The sequence below is a fragment of the Solea senegalensis genome, linkage group LG14 (genome assembly GCF_019176455.1).
Source record: "Solea senegalensis isolate Sse05_10M linkage group LG14, IFAPA_SoseM_1, whole genome shotgun sequence".
Taxonomy (NCBI): domain Eukaryota; kingdom Metazoa; phylum Chordata; class Actinopteri; order Pleuronectiformes; family Soleidae; genus Solea; species Solea senegalensis.
Window position 1 is genome coordinate 3,671,499 of NC_058034.1, and position 19,157 is coordinate 3,690,655.

Sequence of the window (19,157 nt, forward strand, 5' to 3'; positions counted from 1 at the left end):
TTATTTTCCCAGCGAAGGCCAAGCCAGCTGTAACTTCATTAATCCACAGAAAGTGCAGCCTGAAGGTAAGAGCCTGCTCTGCCTCCTCTCTGTAGAATTCATTTACATTTTATTCCAGGATATTGACTCAAAATGATCATTTTATTTATGTCAGTGTTGAGTAACACATTGAGGACATTTAAAAAGACATTTATCTGCAATAAGAGGCCGTTTGCAATATTTTATTATATTTATGTTTACTTATTGGCTGCTACCGGGACTTCAGCCATGTTAAGTGTTGACTAGAATGACATTAAAACTCTTTGCATCCTTTGAATCGTGTTATTAACTCAAAACATATCTGTGTTGTATTTTCAGCATTGCTGGAGGGAGAAGGTAGAACGATTTGGGAAGAAATGGAGACGTTTGTCTTTTTATTTTCATTTTCTGCACTGGGCATTCTTTATGCCATGAACACGATTCCAGAATTTCAAGAGTAAGTCACAACATTCATTGATTTTATATTGAATTACAGCATAAAGTCTAAGTTTAAATCAATGTTATTAAATCTTGGCAATAACACTGGCACCATGTATAAAACTTAAAAATATATATACTCAAATTAAAATATGATAAAAAAAATCCGAGTATATACAAAGAAGAAGTGATTCTTGTATTATGTCATTATGATTATTATTACCACCACTAGAGGACACTGTAAGCTTATAATTCAAGCTGCATTTCTTTCTCCATATTGGATCATAAATCCTCAACAATGTTGACCACAGCTAATTCATTGAGTTCAATTTTCAGTATGTATTAGCTCATTGTATTAACTCACTAAATGATTTAACCCATCATTTATTTTGATGATTGCACACCATCTGCTGTATAAAGAGATCCAGCCGTGACGTACAATGTTCCATTCTGTCCTTGAAGGAGATATTGCTCATTTGTGACATACATTTATCCCCCGTGCAAATATCTTTGCCGGCTCGTTCTGAATGTTGAGCCTCTGACAATCGATGCAGACTGCACAGAAAGAGTTTGATAAATTGCTCTTGACATACAATATGCCTCCTTCTCTTCCACTCTGCAAACAAACAGCACTGTGTGCATAAATCTTCCTGTAGTGTTGATTTGGAGAGGCAGTGAGGGAGCTTCCCTTTGCACTCACAGCAGTTGTTTTCCTTCTGCGGAGTCACAGTGTGAGTTTTCCGAGGCTGTAATGTTGTTTTGCTGAGAGATACACCGGGAACATTAATCTTTTTCTGTTGGCACACCTGACCACCAAACACGGAGAGCAGTGCTGATCTAACGTGGCCTCAGTGAGCTGCTCCTCACACCTCGGCCTATATATACAATTGATTAAGCCTTTGCAAAGTTGTGCTTTTAATCCACTAAGCAATAATGAAATATTGGAGAACTTGAGTTTAACAATGGATCATTGTGGTAATATATTATATAAGTGCACACTATTATTAATACCATAACTCTGTAACAGTGCTGGCCCAGTCTTTAAGCTTGGGGGCCCTAAACTTATTGTCTTTTATTTTATCTTATTCTGTTTTTAAGTTTACATGTACTGTATGTAAGGTGACCTTGACTTTTTTCTTCTTTTACATTAGAATGTTGGCATTGATTTGCATTCATACTCAAAGTGAAGCACTAAGTAGTTTTGTTACTGAACTTGAATTAAAACATAACAAAATACAACAGCAGACGTTCCATTTGCTGCAAACTAGTTTAATGGGCTTTTGGTTTTTAAAAGTAGGAACAGATGTGCAAATGTGCACTCAATTTGCAATATTTAACCCCAAAATAAAGCCAAATAAACTTAAAACAAACAGATAAACATGTACGTAAGGATATGCACATGTCTTCAATATCTTACTGTCCACTACACAGTTCCAGCATGACTCGACTCAGTGCGCTTTTTGTTTGTTTTTGCTTTCCGTTAGCTGTAGTACCAGGTACTTTTTTGCCATGCCATGATGGATGTGCCCATGTTGAGGAGGTACTATAGTTATGGAAAATGATACAACATCGAGTAGAGTTGTGCCGTGCCGTGCCGGAAATGTATGGTGGAAAAGCAGCATTAGTTAAGTTATGCCTCGTGCAGACTGTGCTCTGTCCATGAAAATGACACCATCTGATGATGTGGCCAATCATGAGACTTTAATAATATTATAAAAAAACAACAAACTTAATGTAGCCTATACAGTAGTATAGGGTATACAATAAAAAAAAAATACTGTGACTTTTACCTGATCAATCAATCAATCAATCGATCAAACTCCTGTGTATTTGTGTATCATATTTCATACTGATTAGTTCAATTCAAAGTGACTGATAAACTGAGAATAAGACAAAAGAAATAAAAACACCAACAATGAAGAACAGATTTTAAATGAAAGAATAAAATATGCTAAATCAATAGAGGACAGGGTCAATAAAAAGGATTAAAATATATATGGAATTAGACAGATGAAAAATGAAAACAGAACAAAAATGTATGCCATCGATGCAGTAAAATAAGTTAATAAAACTTTTGCAAACTATAAGGCCAAATGTTAAAAAGATTAACGTTTTAAACGTTTCAAAATGTCACTGCAAGTGATGCTTCAAACTCATTGATAGTAAAAGGTCAGGGATGAAATGCCGTTAAAACTTCATAGTATTTTCTTTCTTTTTTCTTTATTCATATAACTCTATTTCACCTGGAACTAATCAAACCAGCGCTGCCTTTTCTTTCATTGGAGCCGTTCTCATCTTTCTCACAGATCTCCCTTCACATCTCTGCATTATTTCCTTTGGTACTAACTCATGTGTGTGATTATCATTCTGACTGACTTCACATTTATCATTGTTTGCTAATTCATCACAGCAGAGGAGACTGGCATAACTTCCATATGAAAAAAAACCTTATTAATAAAAAGAATGTAGGAGAAAATGAGTGTTGGCGGTGAGATTGTGTTGATAACATGGACACAATGCTGTTATTTTGTCTCTGATAACACATTTCTCTGCTTTCACAGGCCATATGTGGTCCTGGGGATCGGTGCTGCTGTGCTGGTCATTGTTTTTCTCTTCTACTTCCTCATCACACGTGTCAACCCACCCAAAGATGCCTTATTCTTTGGTAATTTCCTAACTGTGTTGTTACATATTTCTAAAAAGGAAGAATGTTCGGGACTTTCACTCACGACTCACTGGCTTAGAGTGAAAACCTGAATTGTTTTCAAAATGATTTCACCTCATATGTTGAAAGCTGCTTAGTCTGATCAGGCTTGTGAAGCTTAGGCTGACATTTCGAAAGAATGAGCGACCTTAGTGTTAGCTGAGGACCTACACAATGCTTCTACTTACTCTTACTTTGACTGAATTGATCCTGAGGCAAAAGGCACAGCTATTTGAATGCACTAAGACAGGACGAGAATCCTCACTCACTCCTTTACAACACAATCCAGATTTAGACCATAAGGAGGTTTAGATTGCACTGTGTTAGCAGCAGATTGTGCACATTTCACACTTTTTTTAATAATAACATTTCTATGGGATCTTTCTCTTCTTTCACCCTGTTTTGCACAATTGTTGAAGCGTTTTCAAATAAACAGCCACCACAGCTGATGCTGAGGGCTATAGTGGAACACAAACAAGTTGATTTATTGGTAAATAAAAGCAGGAAAACAATGACGGCAAAGCTGTGTTGGACTCATGTCAGTGAAAGGACCGTCTAAAGGAGTCCTCAAGACTCAAAAAAAGCCACAGAACCGCTGAATCAATTAAGTGCATTTTATTTACAGCAAAGAACAAAAAGAGGCTTCAGAATGTGGGCAATAAAGGGCAAATCTAACTAGAAAATAAACACATCTTACCTGATGATTCTCGAAATGAAAATACCGCAAATTATAATTAAACATAAACAGGAGGAAATGGGGTCAAAAGGAACTGACTGCCCATTCCTACAACATCCAAAGAATTAATGTGGAATTACACGTGAAAAGAACGTGTCAGGGTGAGTTTGGTGTGAGCTGAGGGATTCCAAAAAACATATAAAGATACAAACTCACACACAACATGTATGCCAGCGATCATAAAACACCTGTTAGATGTCTGGGATAAACCTGTTCGCTCTTAAGGTTTTGAAGAGATACTGGTGCACAGCAGAAACAAATTGTGTGTCTGCATGTGTAGACGTGAAGGACAGAGAGGAAGGATGTGTGATATGAGAGTGTTTTAAGTCCTGGCATCGGCAGAGTGAGGCTTTTATTGTCCTCGGTTTGTGCAGCTGTTCACTGTGAAGTTGTTCCGACTGTTGTGGACATTTGCTTCGTCCAAATTAGAGTCCAAATATCCAGTAATATGAGAGAGTCCCACAGCTTTGCTGCTTTTGAATCTCAGATTAAATCATGGCTCAAATCATCCCAGTCTTGCACATCAATGAATGCTCACAGTTCATTGCGTTTTAATGTCGCTGATTGTGTTATACGTTGTGTCATGAATGTGTTGTGTTTTAATGTTGTGATGTATTATTATTGCTTAAGATGTTTTGTTTCATGAATGTGTTTTTTATTCAGCTGTTAACTTCTTCTTTATTCATTATTAGACATTATTCCCCACTTCCTGGCCATGGACCGCAGATGAAAACAAGCTTATAGCTGCACACTGTCCCTGTCAATCAAACAAATAAGGAAAATAAATGATAGATTAATAATCAAATTAACGTATAACATACTGTATGTATACCGAATGCAAGGAAGTAGGTTGGTTGAGTTACCCCCCCATCTATGTTATTAACAGTGAAAAAGGAAGCAACCTCTAAAAGGGGATCCAGGTTGAATCCCATACAACAGCACTGTCAAACTATCATTTCCTTACGTGAATCATATTATCAACTTAATTTTTCTACATATTTGGTCATCCATACATCTACTGCAGTGGCTCTATGTACTCGCACAGTTTGTTCATAGTTAATGAAGCTATTTAACACAGTTTCCTGGCCCCCCCAGAAATCTGAAGCATTTCTGTGTGACAAGTTTTATCACTGAATATATATTTTTAAAAAGAATTATGACACAGTGTTTTCTCTCCTCTGCAGTTTTTGCTGAATTCTCATTCACTTGTGTCATTGACCTGACGAGTGCCTTGGAACATGACGGCATTCTCTCTGGGTTTATGAGGTTCTACCAGCAGACAGTAGGTTTCTTGTTGTCATAGCCAAATCATAAAAAAAGAAATCGAAATTGAGAGAGAGAGATACTAAATCTGTATGAGTTGACTGAAAAATGTCATTGAAAGATGACACAGGCAACAGCAAAGACAGTTTTAGGCCATGTGTGTCACACACAGCTATGAATCAAATGCGTACAGTATGAATTCATGTAATGTGCTTCTTCAGGGAGAACCCTATCTGGGAACAGCCTATGGCATCATGATGTGCTACTGGGACGGGATAGTGCACTTTATCATGTACCTGGTGATGATCAGCAGGATAACAGACAGGTGGGTGAAGGTAGAGTTGGGTCCACTCACGTCGTACTCACTTATCTTATGCAAAAAAATAATAAATAAAAATACCTGCATGTAAACGATTGCACAGATAACTAGCAATGACCACCATAAGAAAGAAACAGAAGGCAATTAAACAGTACTGAAACAGTAAATAAGATGAAGCATCTGAGGGTTGTTTTATGGGCTTTTGTTAATTGTTTTATTTTTTTAAAGGCACAGAGAATGCATACATAGGCAGATATTAGTGAAGCTCATTTAGCAATGGCTTTTTATAGGCACATGTCTATAATACACTATCTGACTGTGTTTGTAGGAAGTGCAAAAAAGAAAAAGATTGAGCTTATCTGCTGCTGTACACAGCTTCAGGGAATCTGGAAGAATGTGGTTGAATATATAAGCCTCTAAACTGGAAAGGAAATACTTTCACAAGCCAAATTATGTTTACTGGAAATATACCCTGAAGACTTGGTTGCGACTTGGCAGCATTTGTTGCTAATTGAATTTGGACTTTTACAAGCCAGAGGGATAAGTGAGCTATTATAGAAAAATATGGCCATAGTCTCTATTGGAATGTGGATAAAAGAACTGGCAGGCTGCCTGGATTATAACTTACATCGTTAAATGGAAAGTCAAGAATTTTACTTTTGGCTCACCCCTATATGTTTGAGTCTTTGAGTGACTTAAAAATGTTTTGGTAACCTGTAACCACGGCAGTCAGCATCCATTTTGCAGGCCAATGTTGACTTATGCGTGGCCCCTCGCTCGGTCAGACTTCTTCCTCGCTTCCTCCGATAGAAGTCATACTGTCATGATGAACGTCTAAAATCAGGCTGTGGCTGCCTTGATTGTTTCTGAAGCAGTTAAATTAGTCGACAGTCCTGTCATGCACACAGGAACTGATTTGTGTTATGTCTGGACAGACAGAGGCAACAGCAACTTTGCGCTAGTGGAGTGAGAGGGGCTTCAGACGGGTTTACGTATGACTGAAAACACACAGAAATGCCCACGGAAAGTTGCAGAAGTGAATTCTACTGCTGAAAAAACCAGGATGACAGGATGAACCCTGCACTGCTGCTGCATACACATAAATGCTGCCTCAGTCAGGTCTGATAGTTTTGATTCACGGGGCCCATTTCAAAATGTAAGACAGAGATCATTTCTGTTCAGGGAGATCAAAAAAAATGAATGAATCTTGAATGTAATATTACTTTAAGTGTATCCAGGCTAAACTCAGCTAAGAAAATCTTAGATACAGTATATTTCTCCTACCTTTCCAACACTAGTATGATCACTCATTGTATTTTTGTTTTCCGTCCCAGGAAAGCATACCGTAACGTCGGCCTGCTCTGGGCTGGCTCTTTGTGCGCCAACATGAGCGTGTTCCTTGTCGGGATTGTGACAGGTGAGCCTCTTCTTCTATTCCCTCGTCTTCTAGTCCTGTGATGATGAGCTTGATTGTGTGAACATCTGCACTGCCGCGAACCATCAGTGTCATAGTTCAGCCTGCCAACAAAACACCCACATGCTCTGTGCACAGCCTGCTGTCAAAACCTCCCGAACAAAACAGACGCACGCCAACTGTTGCTGGCTTTTCAAACTGCATACAGAAGTCTTTTCTCTCTCTGTCGAGTCATTCACAAACCTGTAGAGTCCTAATGAAGGTTTTAACAGGACATTCAATTACTAGATTATATCTAGATGTTCACAGTGACTTCTTTTTCTTCTTCTTTCTGGCAGGTAAATATGGGTCAGAGATCCGTCCAGTTTTCTGGCTCAACTTCCTCTTCCTGTTGATGCCTGTGTACGGAGCTGTCACGCTGTTCACCAGGCCCAAGGACAAACCACTCATCGGTGGATACAATGCAAGTCTGACGCATTCGTGGTTAGACCTCGATCTGAACCTGAAGTAGTGTTTGCTGAATGTGTTTTTTCTGTATAGTATACTCTAATTTACAGTGATCAATTCATTTATCATTTTATGACATTTTATGTATCATATAATTTTTTATCCTTGACTAAAAAAACTGTTATTGCAGACTTGAAGGACGAAAACTCTCCTTTCTGTATGACACAAGCGTCTTACTCTACAGAAACTCCACAGAAACACAGATCTCATTAAAAGGAAACTGAGGCCTTGACTAACCAGCGATGTACTGTACATTGTCTTGACGTGTCCCCACAGGCTCAGCATGCTCAGAGCATGAAACTGATCTGGCGCCCTCTGGACCTGATCCTGGTGCTGCTTCTCCTGGTTGCAATGGCCTTCACTATCCTCAGGGGTTTGGTGAGAGTGCATCATATTTATGTGATGGACAATGTTCATGCAGGGCTTTCATGGCACAAAGAAAAAAAGGAAAAAGAAACACTCCTTGTCCAGAGAGTGTCGAGGATTCACAGAGAATGTGTTATTTTTGCCTTTACAAGGAGCGAGTTCAACTTATTGACCTCATGGGAATGCTTATTTTCTGTAAAAGAATCTGACTTGAAAGCCCACAAAGCAAAACTGAACAGTGTATGAATACTGTGTAAGTATGAAACTGTTTCTTTAACTAACAAGTCATTTGGGAGAATAGTTTGACATTTGGGACTATAAGAGTTCAATGATTAGACACCTCTGTCATGACCACATGATACATGAAGCTCCTTCCATGTAATATTGATCTTCTCTAACTCTCAGTGGGAGCGTGATGTCCGTAACCACATTCAGGATCTTACTTTACTTATCACTCACTGGCCACTTCTTTAGGTACGCTTATATAATGTATATATCTAATCAGCCAATCACACGGCAGTGACACGAGTGCATTTTGGCATGTAGAAATGTAGACGTTAATAATAATAATCTGGGATTGGTCTGGGATTTTCACACAAAACCACACAGAATGGTCTGAATATCCAGTGAGTGGCGCTTCTGGTTTGACATAATAGAAACGCAACAGTAACTCAAATATCCACTTATTACAACCAACAGGTATGCATGAGACCACCTTATACCAATCAAGTATAAAGTACCTTAAAGGGCTACTTAAGTAAAAGTACAAATATCTTACCAGAAAGTGACTTTAGTAGAAGCAGAAGTCACCTTTAAACATTACTTCAATAAAAGGTTACTTAAAGTATATGACATTTATTGTACTTAAGTTATTCTCTGATAAAAAATGTACTTAAGTTACGAAAAACTAGTGGTAGGGTGAATTGTCTTTCAACTGGAAGGTTGTGGGTTCAATTCCCTGTTCCCAAAATTCAAACATTTTTTAAGTGCTAAATATGACCAGATGCCACAAAATAAAAGTGAATAATAAATTATTTTTAATTACTGAATTATATAATAATAAATAAATAAATAAATAATACTATTTATATATGGCTCTAACACTGTATAACACTTCGCTACCACCTTATAAAGTCCATACTAAGCAAAGCATATTGAGATCGCAATTCATATACAACAACTTCCTTATTTACTACTAATAAGCAATAAGTACTTCATCTAATTAAGAAGAGCCAATATATTACTCATTTGCATGCTAATAAGGTGAATATGTGTTCCCTAATCTAACGTGTTACCATTATTTTAAATGAGAACAAGTGCGAGGAACACAGGTGTTACCAATGACATTAATTAGGGTTCCACTCCAGGTGAGACAGGGTCATGCTACTGTTCAAGTGTATATAAACTACTCATCGAAGCAGTTCATTTTAATACTGCATACATTATACCTATTGTATGCTGTATTCTAATAAAGACATTGAGAAATAATTAGATAATCTATAATTCTAGAGCAACAAATATGAAGCTTTTTCAATGCTGTGTACTTGAGATATTTATGTCATTTTGTCCCCCCCACCCACCCGTAGGTGGTTCTGGACTCTCCACTCGAGGCCTGTTCTGTCTACCTGACAGATTATGAACCCTACCTGAAGGATCCTGTGGGCTTCCCAAAGGTCATGGTGGGTGCTTCTCCCTCTCTCTTCCTCTGTCTGTCTCTGCACTCAGCTTCTCTGTCTCCCCCCCCAACAGCAGCTGATAGCCCCTATCCAGCCCGTTTTAAATAACCAACCACACAATGGTTATCTCTGTAAAGGTGCAGGAAGCTTGCTCTTATCTCCTCCTTTCTTTGAGCACGCATTAAGGAGTCATTTTTCACCATTACAGCGTGGGGTGAGGGGGCCAGTGCATCTTTGTCTCTCTCATTCATTTGGTTAAGAGAGATAACAGATTGTTATTGTGGGCGGCTGTGGGTCTGCCCTCCATTTTTGTTTCCTTCCTCTGAACGGCTGGAGGTTCTGTTGTGTTTTTTTTGTGTGGGTGCACAGCTTTGTCAATAGGTTATCCAAAGACATTGTTCGGCGGAAGTCCAGGCACAATTGTGAGTCATTGATCAGACAGACGAACCTCATGCTGAGAACTTGATAAGCTAATCCCTCGCCCAAAGCCCACCATCAGCATCTCACTGGGTGGGAGGAGTGTGTGTGTGTGTGTGTGTGTGTGTCTGTGTAGCATAGCATAACTGTTTCTGTGGTATCTAACCTCTAATTTCAGTGACGGTGACGGACAATATGGGACAGAGCTACAGAATTAAAGGGGACCTCAGACTAAGAATGAATAGAAATGGTTCAGCGGTATAATTTTCTCTTTTATAAAGTAGGAGTTGAAGGTCAGGGCAGTTTCTATAATGGCACTTGTGTCAAAGTAATCATTTTCTGTTGCATGGCACCTTGGAACCGATTTGAGATCGTGAAATGAGAGTGTCCATGTTCTTGTCCACTACTTTCATTTCATTTTACAATAATATTCAAAACATGACAAAACATGATGAGAAAATGATGTGCTAGTATTGAGTTAGGGCACAGTGGTTATCATATATTAATACAGTTTGGTTTAGAAGTTAGCACTCTTGCCTTTGCAGCAAGAAGACCCAGGTTCGTGATCTGGTTGAAAGAAGGGCCTTTCCGCATGGAGTTTGCATGTTTTCACCCACAGTCCAAAGTCATGCAGATTTGGGGATTAGGCAAACTGGACACTCTAAATTGAGCGTAGGTGTGAATGGATGTTTGTCTCTATGTGTGGCCCTGCGATGGACTGTGTGACCTGCCTATTGCCCTATGTCAGCTGGAATTGGCGCAGCATACCCGGGCAAGGACAAAGTGGTAGAAGATGGACGGGTGGATGGATTTATTTATACAGGTAGTCTCATTGAGACATGAGGACTCATTTTGAAGAGAGACCTCTTTCAGACAGACAGAAACACAGAAGCACATTCAAAACAGTACAATAAAATCAAAGTGCCAAGCGGAGCGGATTAAAACGCTAAGAACAGGAACAAGTTTCCAGAGATTTTTCAAATGCCCTCAAGTCCCCCAATGGAATCAACCTGGACAACTTCAGATCCTGTTGAAACGTGGAAGGGGCAGAGTAAGAAAATGCCTTTTTGAAAGAAGTAGTAATAAAGGCCTGGCAGCACAGACATGTAGGAAGTCGGTTGTCAATACTGTGCAAAAGTCTTGCGGCACCACCAGCTTTGTCGTTTTCATTTCTATCAAATTCCGTAATCACTGGCGTTTTGGATTGGATAAATATAAACAAACGTCAAACCATTGTCAAATGAGTTCACACAATGCTGGTGACATCTATCAGCTCCACACGACTCTCTCTCTCTGTGTTTCTCAGTATCGCCGTGTCAGCATTCCTGCGCTGCACACAGGAAGTGATTTGTTGTATGTCAAGACAGATGGCTGCTAATAGGTTAGTGTATTACTAAAAGCAAGAAAGAGGCACCAATGAAAAGCCTCAGAGGTGAGTTCTACTCCTGGAAAAACACAGTCGTTCAGCAGTTTGACTGGATAAATGCTTCTTACCTGCTCCCTCAATCAGACCTGACAGTTCTGCTTGAAATAGCCTATTTTCAGTTGGAGGACGCGGCATACAAATAATTACATTGTGACATCATCAACAACAAAAAATACCATACATCATGCACTACAGCTTTAAGGGTTCGAGTACAAACTTTTTATTCCAAGTAGCACCTGAGAAAATATTGAGCTCTCGAAGTGCACCATTATCACCAACGTTAAAATACAGTGGTGTAAATAGGCCACACTGTTCACAGGAAGCAGATTTATTCCCAATAAGATAATTTGGTCTCGCACCATTCTCCTCTTCCTCACAAATACTTCACACACAGGTATAGTGAGATTAGATTAAGATGTAATGAAAGATAAGGTGACTCTGATTATTATTATTATTTCATTAATTATAATTTTCTTGTTACTTGTTTCATTTTCTGCACACTCCAGTCAGAATCAATCAGCTCCACTCTGATCACATACCCTGGTATATACAGTTGAACGGTATTTCAGCTCGCGTACAAATGGTGGTAAATGTACCACAGTTTGAGAACCATGGCTCTAGTCCCAACGAAGCTAAGTTACATTTACTTCTCATACTTCTACATCTTAACTGCAAACATGATAAGTTTCAAGCCCTGTCAGTGTTGCCTTTATGCCGTGTCTTAAATGGGGAACCCATGGTAATATTTTGAGGAGTCACAGTGTCAGCAGGTGAAGTGCTGTGTCGGCCACAGGAGAAAGAAGATATGCTGTATTGTCTGCAGGAATGCTGTTCATACAGGCCGGTGCCCGACATCAGCAGCGACAGTGATGGAGGGAAAAGCCTTACGGCACTTTCTTTGTCCATTTTCTACAGTGTCCAGAATACCCACTGGAATATAAACTATAATGTCTACATTTCCAACTCACTCATGTCAGTTTATGATGCAAAATGCAGACTGGAAAATAAAATGTGAAGGCAAAAAAAAAAAGGATTTAATTAATGGGTGAATACTGGTTCTTACAGATGCTGCACTTGTTCTTCTATGGACTACCCTTGTTGGGTGCATTTACCTACGGTCTCCTCAAGCCTGGCTGCACATGGATGACAGACTGGACGGTGTTCTTCGCTGGAGCCATGACTCAGGTCTAGATCATTTTTATAAGAATCTTAAGGGAAACTTGAACATATGTAGTTAGGATCCAGGTATGACTCAAACTGAATATTTTATTCATATCTTAAAAGAGGTCTGACGTTACACTCATCCCTTTCCCTCTCCTTATATTCTCCTTATCTGAGTCCTTGATTAAAGTCTTCTTTTGGTGTTCAGGTTGAGGGTGCAGACTCTGTGTTCCCTAACTGATAAATCACCAGCTTTTTTTTTACATGTCTCTGCAGTGGTTTATCACCTGTTAGTGATCCTGATCTGCACAATTGTGTAGACTAATGACTGCTGGGGAAAACATCACTCCAAGTTCATTCTCTGGAGTGTTTCAGCCTTTACTGAAGTTAAGGATGTTGTGGCCCAGTTCAAATTTTGAAAACCTCATGAGGCCCAACAAAAACCTTACCAGTCAGGAAATGTCCATTTTAAGTAAATTTTAGTCCAACAAATTAAGGAAACTCATTGCCTTGATAAAGGTAAGTGAATGTAACTATTAGTCTTAAGCATTGTTTAATTTATACCTACTTTCAAGGTGCACAATTAAAAATAGCAAGGGTAATTAACTTACAGGGTTACTTTACACATGTTATATACTGTTCAAATTCAACACGCAAAATCTGGTGTTCATGTACAACTGCACTATTGTAACATGCAGTAAATGGTAAGTAAGTGTCCTGTGAGTAAAAGTACTCTGTTTCTGGCCCTTTATGGTTAAAATAAGTGGCTTTGGTGTAAAAAAAGAAAAAAAAGATGAATCCTTAACATCTAAAAATGATTTGAAGCTTATTATTGACTCAACTCAAACATAAAATCCTTTCTATTATGTTGTTGTTGTAATCTCATGCGGTTTACCTGCATTACCTTCACGGCCCATCAGGGGGCTGTGGCAGAATGAGAATCATTACATTAGGCTATAAAATGACTTGACGATTGAAACAGTGGAAGCGTCAGTGGTGATAGATATAATATACAGTATTCTGTGATGCCAGTGTAATCTGCACTGATGCACTGATGTTTTTTTCCCCTCTTATTGCTTTCAGTGCCAGTGGGCTCATATCGGCGGGTCCCTGCATCCTCGTACCACAGCTCCATTTCATATACCAAATGATGTTTTCTGGTGTGTTCTGACAGCTAATCTGCTCTACACTGCCACTCCCATCCTGGTGGCCCTGCGGGTTCATAGTAATCCCTATTTCTTCCTTAAGATCAATCAGTTTCCTGGGCAAACGGGTTTACCAAACAGTGAGGAGAAAGATACCAAGTACAAAGACAAATTTAAAAAAATGTAATCTTCACTGACCTTTGGAGTTAATTGGTAATTAATGGAGAGCTGTTTTATTACCGTGTTTCAAAATGCCAAAATGTAACGCTGTCTTGCTCGACATCTTTGGATTTAATTGTTATGTATGTGTTTGTCTTTCTTAATGTCATGCACCGAAACAGCTGACTGGTCAATAAACATGGTTTGCAGCACAATGGCTTTGTAATGTAATGGTGATGTTTCAATCGACTATTGTGGATCTTTTCAGGTAATTCAGGATCCACAGAGGATGAAACCCATGGGCTTATGCTACTCTACATCAGTACTGATGAATTAGACCATGTTTCTTCCCAATAAGAGTAATTTGCTCTCTCATCATCCTCCTCTTTCTCACATATACTTCACACACTTGTGTAGTGAAATTAGATTAAAATGGAGCAAGCAATAAAGTGACTCTAATTACTAAGTTCTTCTTCTTCTTTTTATTATTTGTTTCATTTTCTACGCACTCAGGTCATATATACAGGAGAACAATATTTCCAAAAAAGTACCAAAAACAACAAATAACAAGTAAGTGCGAACCCCTCAAGGTCGTACCCGTACCTGTCGTGTCACAGAGGTCATATGGAAGACACACGACTCAAACAAAGGTCCAACACTGTTTAGAGTTTACTGAACATTTTCTTGATTCCGTTCAAAGACAAAGGGGAGATGAATGAACAGTAAGATCCTTAAAATGACTGAACCCTTCCATTACATGGGCCTTACGGAAACATCCCAGTGACAGCTGAAACAACATGCTGTCATGGTTATATTTGTGTGGAATGCGGCACTAGAATGTTGGCAGATGCCATCACTAACAGTGTAACAGCCTATGATCTGCACTAATCACTGTCAGTTCAAACAGTGCAGAAGATATGAGAGTAATATACGCAGTCTTTATAAAAACCAAATATGATTCCACGGCGTAAATGTATTTGTTATTTTTTGTTATTTAACCCTTAAAAACACACATTTTTGTGTTTTTAATTTCGACAATATTTGCATTTTTATTTGTTTATTTCGAGTCTATTGTAAACAACATTAACCAAAATACTCACACTAACATGTGTTCACTGAAACCCGTTCACGTCACAATTTATGATGCATCGTGACAAAAACTTGGCAAGTTAAGGGTTAAAACATTTAAAAAAAACAATTAATCTTTGATATGTATGATGAGGACTAAGGGTTTTTATTAATTAAATATTATTTAAAACAATAAAACAACAATACAATTTTTATAGCTTCATTTTATATGAACACATTTTGGTGTTCTAGTTGTGTTAATGTAACTTCTTTTTAAGTATTACATAAGAAACACTTGTTTTATAATAAATATCTCATATAAATTAATAAATATCTAAACCGTCCAAACCTGAAACCAGGTCCATTTTATTTTACGATTCATATTGTGGTTCAAAGACACTTTGTTCATAAAGCACCTTTTCCCTCTCAGACATCTGTCGTGCTATTTTTCAGGATGTCGTATGAAAACAGATGCACACGATTGAGTTTGCACTTTCATTAGACAGCAGATGAAGGGGAGTTGATGAAAATACCTGCAAGACTCTCCCGCGCGTTCAACCTCAGATGAAAACGAGCGGCACTCTTCTTTGCTGAAGTTGTTAAGTGGTAATAGAGTGTGACTAAATGTGAGAAGGTGGACACAAACAGCCCGGTGAATGACATAACGAGGCCTCTCTGTTCAGCTTGTGTATTAGTCGGAGCAGAGAGAAGATGAAAGCAGCATAATACAGTATAGTAGAATGTGTTGTTTATAAAAATGCAATGAAAACACACATCAACAACAATATAAATACAGAGACTTAAGAATAATGCTTACATTTACAATTTGCTAAGCTGATTTATTGCTGACTCTGGTGGACCAGCAAAGATTGCTGCAACTTTCTACAAGTAACATTAGAAAACGAATTAGTTATGATAGTACTGTCATTTGTCACGGCAAAAGAGGGGGACACACACCACTTGCTTTGGTCGTTTGTGTCTATTTATCATTTTTATCTTTTAATTTAAAGAAAGAAAGAAACTTAAGGTGACAATGGAATTTGAGGTCATTAATATAAGTAGGTGACCTGATTGATGAGTCTATTGGCCACATCCTCCCCAAAAACCCAGAAAAAGCTATTTCTCATTTCCAGTAGAATGGCTTGACTATAAATAGTTTGAACTGAGATTGCAAACATTTTTGTGGAGAAAAGAATTGACAGAGGGGAAGATTTCAGCTTCGCGTGGCAAAAGCTTTATTTACAATTTACATGTGACACAGCAGCGGAGCAAAATCAAGCAGCCTCTGACAGACAGCAATTTTAAACCATGTGTGTATGGCATTAGCTTTGTGTGTGTGTATCAGTGTTTGTGTGTGACAACAGACGGATAAGCAACTATTCCTTTAGAAAAGATCATCTTAGTCAAAGATGAACGCCATCCAAAAGTCTTCGCCAATAATACAGTTTATAGTTAGAACACTCATTAGTTAGAACCAAACACATCTGGAGTCACATCTGGATGTTTCCAGTCCCTAAGTTGTATCCAAACTTGCTCGTTCCCTGAAAAAATGAATTTATTATTCATTGCACTTTGACCTTTTTATCAAAGTAACACAATGTAGTGTAACCTGGCGAAAGTTAACATAACGGCAGAGGACACAGACATAATTTTGGGGTCTTTATTCTTCAGAGAAGAAAGAATTATAGAACAGCAATGAATAAAAACTGGATTGAAATGCCTCACAATAAAAATAAATCAAATCAACCCAGCACTGAGGACCTTTATTGGTTTCTAGTCTCAGAATATTGTCAGACCTATTAGATGTGCCGCAAACACATTCACTGTTCAATAACTTCAGGGCTACAATCGACACTTACTTGGACTGTCAGTCAGTCTCTATGACAAAAGAAAATACCAAAAAACAATATGTTCAGGAGTGCTAACAGTGGTCGCAGGGCAGTGTCTGCTCCACACATGTCCTGAGAGAAATCTTCAAAACTGTCTGCAATGAAAACACTGCGTGTGCACATTGAGTGAAATTCTGTTTCTTTTCCAAGTCTCTCATGAGATCATTACCCAAGAGTCCTCGCACCCTCAGAGGATTTCCAGAGTGAAAAAAGTGCCATCTAGTGACATTAGAAAACAATGTTTTTCACACAATGATGTCACGCAAACATGTATACAGGTGAACTCTGAAGCAGCACTTCTAATGTACAAACAAGCACGTCTTCAGACCAAGTACAGCAACCTATGTTACAGCATGTTATACAAGATCTGTATAACAACAATGTTGTATGCAATGTTTGTATAACAACATTCTACTTTGCATGCTGTAAAGTAGAATGTTGGCAGTTGTAGTTGTTGACCTGAAATCTGAAGTTATATAGTGTCAATGGCTTTGACAGAGGTGATTTGCCCCCTGTTGTAAGGGTTAGGGTATCAAAATAATCCATTTGTCCATTTGGGCTACTGTACAAATACTATTGGCTCAAGATGGCAGCCCCTCTAAAGCAAGGGCCTTTCGTAAAGGTACGAATAAAAGGTTAATTCTAATGCTATAAAAACCAAGCAAGTTTTAATTTAAAGTGATTTTACATTTACACAAACATACTCATGAAAAAGTACTGTTAATGTGGCTCTGTCTACTTCATCAAAAAAGGGGCCACAAAAGCTGTGGAGTTAAAGATGGTATCCGACGCGTGCTTCAACAAAACCTGACAGTCAAGATGAGTCGAATGAAACACTCACTAAAGCATTTTCTCTAATGCAAAACTTAAAGACCTCAGAACAAAAACAAAATAAAATACATCAGGAGTATTTTTCAAAACTAAAACCTGCTCTCCCAGCTCCACAGCTTCAATTAAACTCTCTTAACAAGCACAGGCAGAGTGATAATTATCCAGCCAATCAGAAGCTGGGACTGGCTCGAATCAACATCAAAACCATTAAGTGAGAAGCTACAGAAACACTCAGCTAATGGGTCAAAATACACTCAAGAGTGTTTCACAAGTGGCTCCAACAATTACATTGATTTTCTGCCAATTAACTCTCCTGGATGTTACATGGACCTTTACGTTTATTGAATATTGGGTTTGATAAAGCACAATATTCTTGCTATTTGTTACTCAACCACACTGGAGCAACCACAGCTGAGATGAAGCAATGATGATGAAAGACACGCTGCACAAGGTAATGGATACTTCAACAGTGGCTCTTGTCACTCACACTGCTGGTGTCTATTTCCAGGCTTTCCCTGTTAACAGACCGCTTTTCTTTCTTGGTTTAACTGGACATGCTTCTGTCACCCTGTGTTCAGTCTAATCCCGAGTTCCCAGACTGAAACACTTTCCCGATGCTTCTCCTCTTTCATTCCCTGACCCTCTTTTTCTGTTCTGCTGATTGATGTGTTTGCTCTGAGTGGGTGGCCCGGAGCTGCTGCACCCATCACTGGATTTTACAAATGAATCAAATGAATGACTTCTGTTTTTGTTTGGTTTAACATGGAAATGACCACCTGTCACGTCCTTTCATTCACTTTTCAACCAGTCCAGTAGTCTGGCCTTATTTTTCATGTCATTTCTGACCCTGCTCTTACCTGTCTTTCTCATAGTAGAATCACCTGACCTGCTCCCATTCCTCTTATTATGTTTCTAAAGGAAATAAACACCAGCTTTGTTGCCAGGTACCTTAGCTTTCTAGTACTCTTTTCTGCACATATCTTTATTTTTGTGACTTCTCCTTCAATTTTTTTGCCTCAGTCTGACACTTTGTACTCATTGGATTTTTTGGGGCAGTACTCAGTACCCTTTGTCAAACTACACATTTATACACAGATATATAGCAAACAACAAATAAATGACATCACAGATGTACACTTGTGAGAAAATTTAAAAAAAAAGAAAAGTCAAATCAATTATTATTTAACCTTTATAGAAACTCTGGCTGAGTAAAAGAGTAATTAGAACATGCATGAAGACCAAGTGTCAGATGAAGGACAACCAATCTGACAAAGACTGGTAGGATGGTCGGGCTTTTAAACAGTGGGTGGTGCTAATCAGGATAACCTACTGCAGGTGAGTTGGAGGTAGTGGAGGGAAAACAAATAATGGGGTTTCCCCGGGCAGCCTGCAGGGGAAAAGACTAACAGACACTCCCACAAACACACCCACTCACACCGACAGAACAAGAGGGGAAAGATGAAGAGGAAACAGGAGGAGAGACACGTCCAGAGCAAAAGACAATGAGCAGAAGCATTCATATACAACACATCTCCATATTCAAAAACAGGCAAAAAGGTTGTTTCCACCAATTTCTGTTTCAGTAGAAACCAGGTAGTATTTTTAATTAGACCAAAATTT

At 38.6% G+C, this 19,157-nt stretch overlaps 1 protein-coding gene across 2 annotated transcripts; it reads left to right on the top strand.

Annotated features, from left to right (window-relative positions):
- The first annotated feature begins 15 nt into the window (after window positions 1-15).
- On the top strand, window positions 16-13,964 carry tm6sf2b (transmembrane 6 superfamily member 2b). 2 transcript variants are annotated; one of them, XM_044043426.1, is made up of 11 exons: window positions 16-65; window positions 358-475; window positions 3,018-3,121; window positions 5,081-5,178; window positions 5,381-5,484; window positions 6,813-6,895; window positions 7,231-7,355; window positions 7,676-7,777; window positions 9,352-9,444; window positions 12,350-12,469; window positions 13,529-13,964. In XM_044043426.1, the coding sequence occupies exons 2-11, from the start codon at window positions 396-398 to the stop codon at window positions 13,775-13,777; spliced, it is 1,158 nt and encodes a 385-aa protein (XP_043899361.1). In that variant the 5' UTR covers window positions 16-65; window positions 358-395; the 3' UTR covers window positions 13,778-13,964. The 2 variants fall into 2 exon arrangements, with proteins under 2 accessions (XP_043899361.1, XP_043899362.1); XM_044043427.1 differs by lacking the exons at window positions 12,350-12,469; window positions 13,529-13,964 and adding an exon at window positions 12,108-12,331.
- The last annotated feature ends 5,193 nt before the right edge of the window (window positions 13,965-19,157 follow it).

Bases quoted from the DNA above. Each gene is read 5' to 3' on its own strand.
- tm6sf2b (XM_044043426.1), top strand. From the start codon at position 396: ATGGAGACGTTTGTCTTTTTATTTTCATTTTCTGCACTGGGCATTCTT. The intron at 3,122-5,080 runs GTAATTTCCTAA...TCTCCTCTGCAG, and splicing joins CAAAGATGCCTTATTCTTTG to TTTTTGCTGAATTCTCATTC. The intron at 12,470-13,528 runs GTCTAGATCATT...TATTGCTTTCAG, and splicing joins TCGCTGGAGCCATGACTCAG to TGCCAGTGGGCTCATATCGG.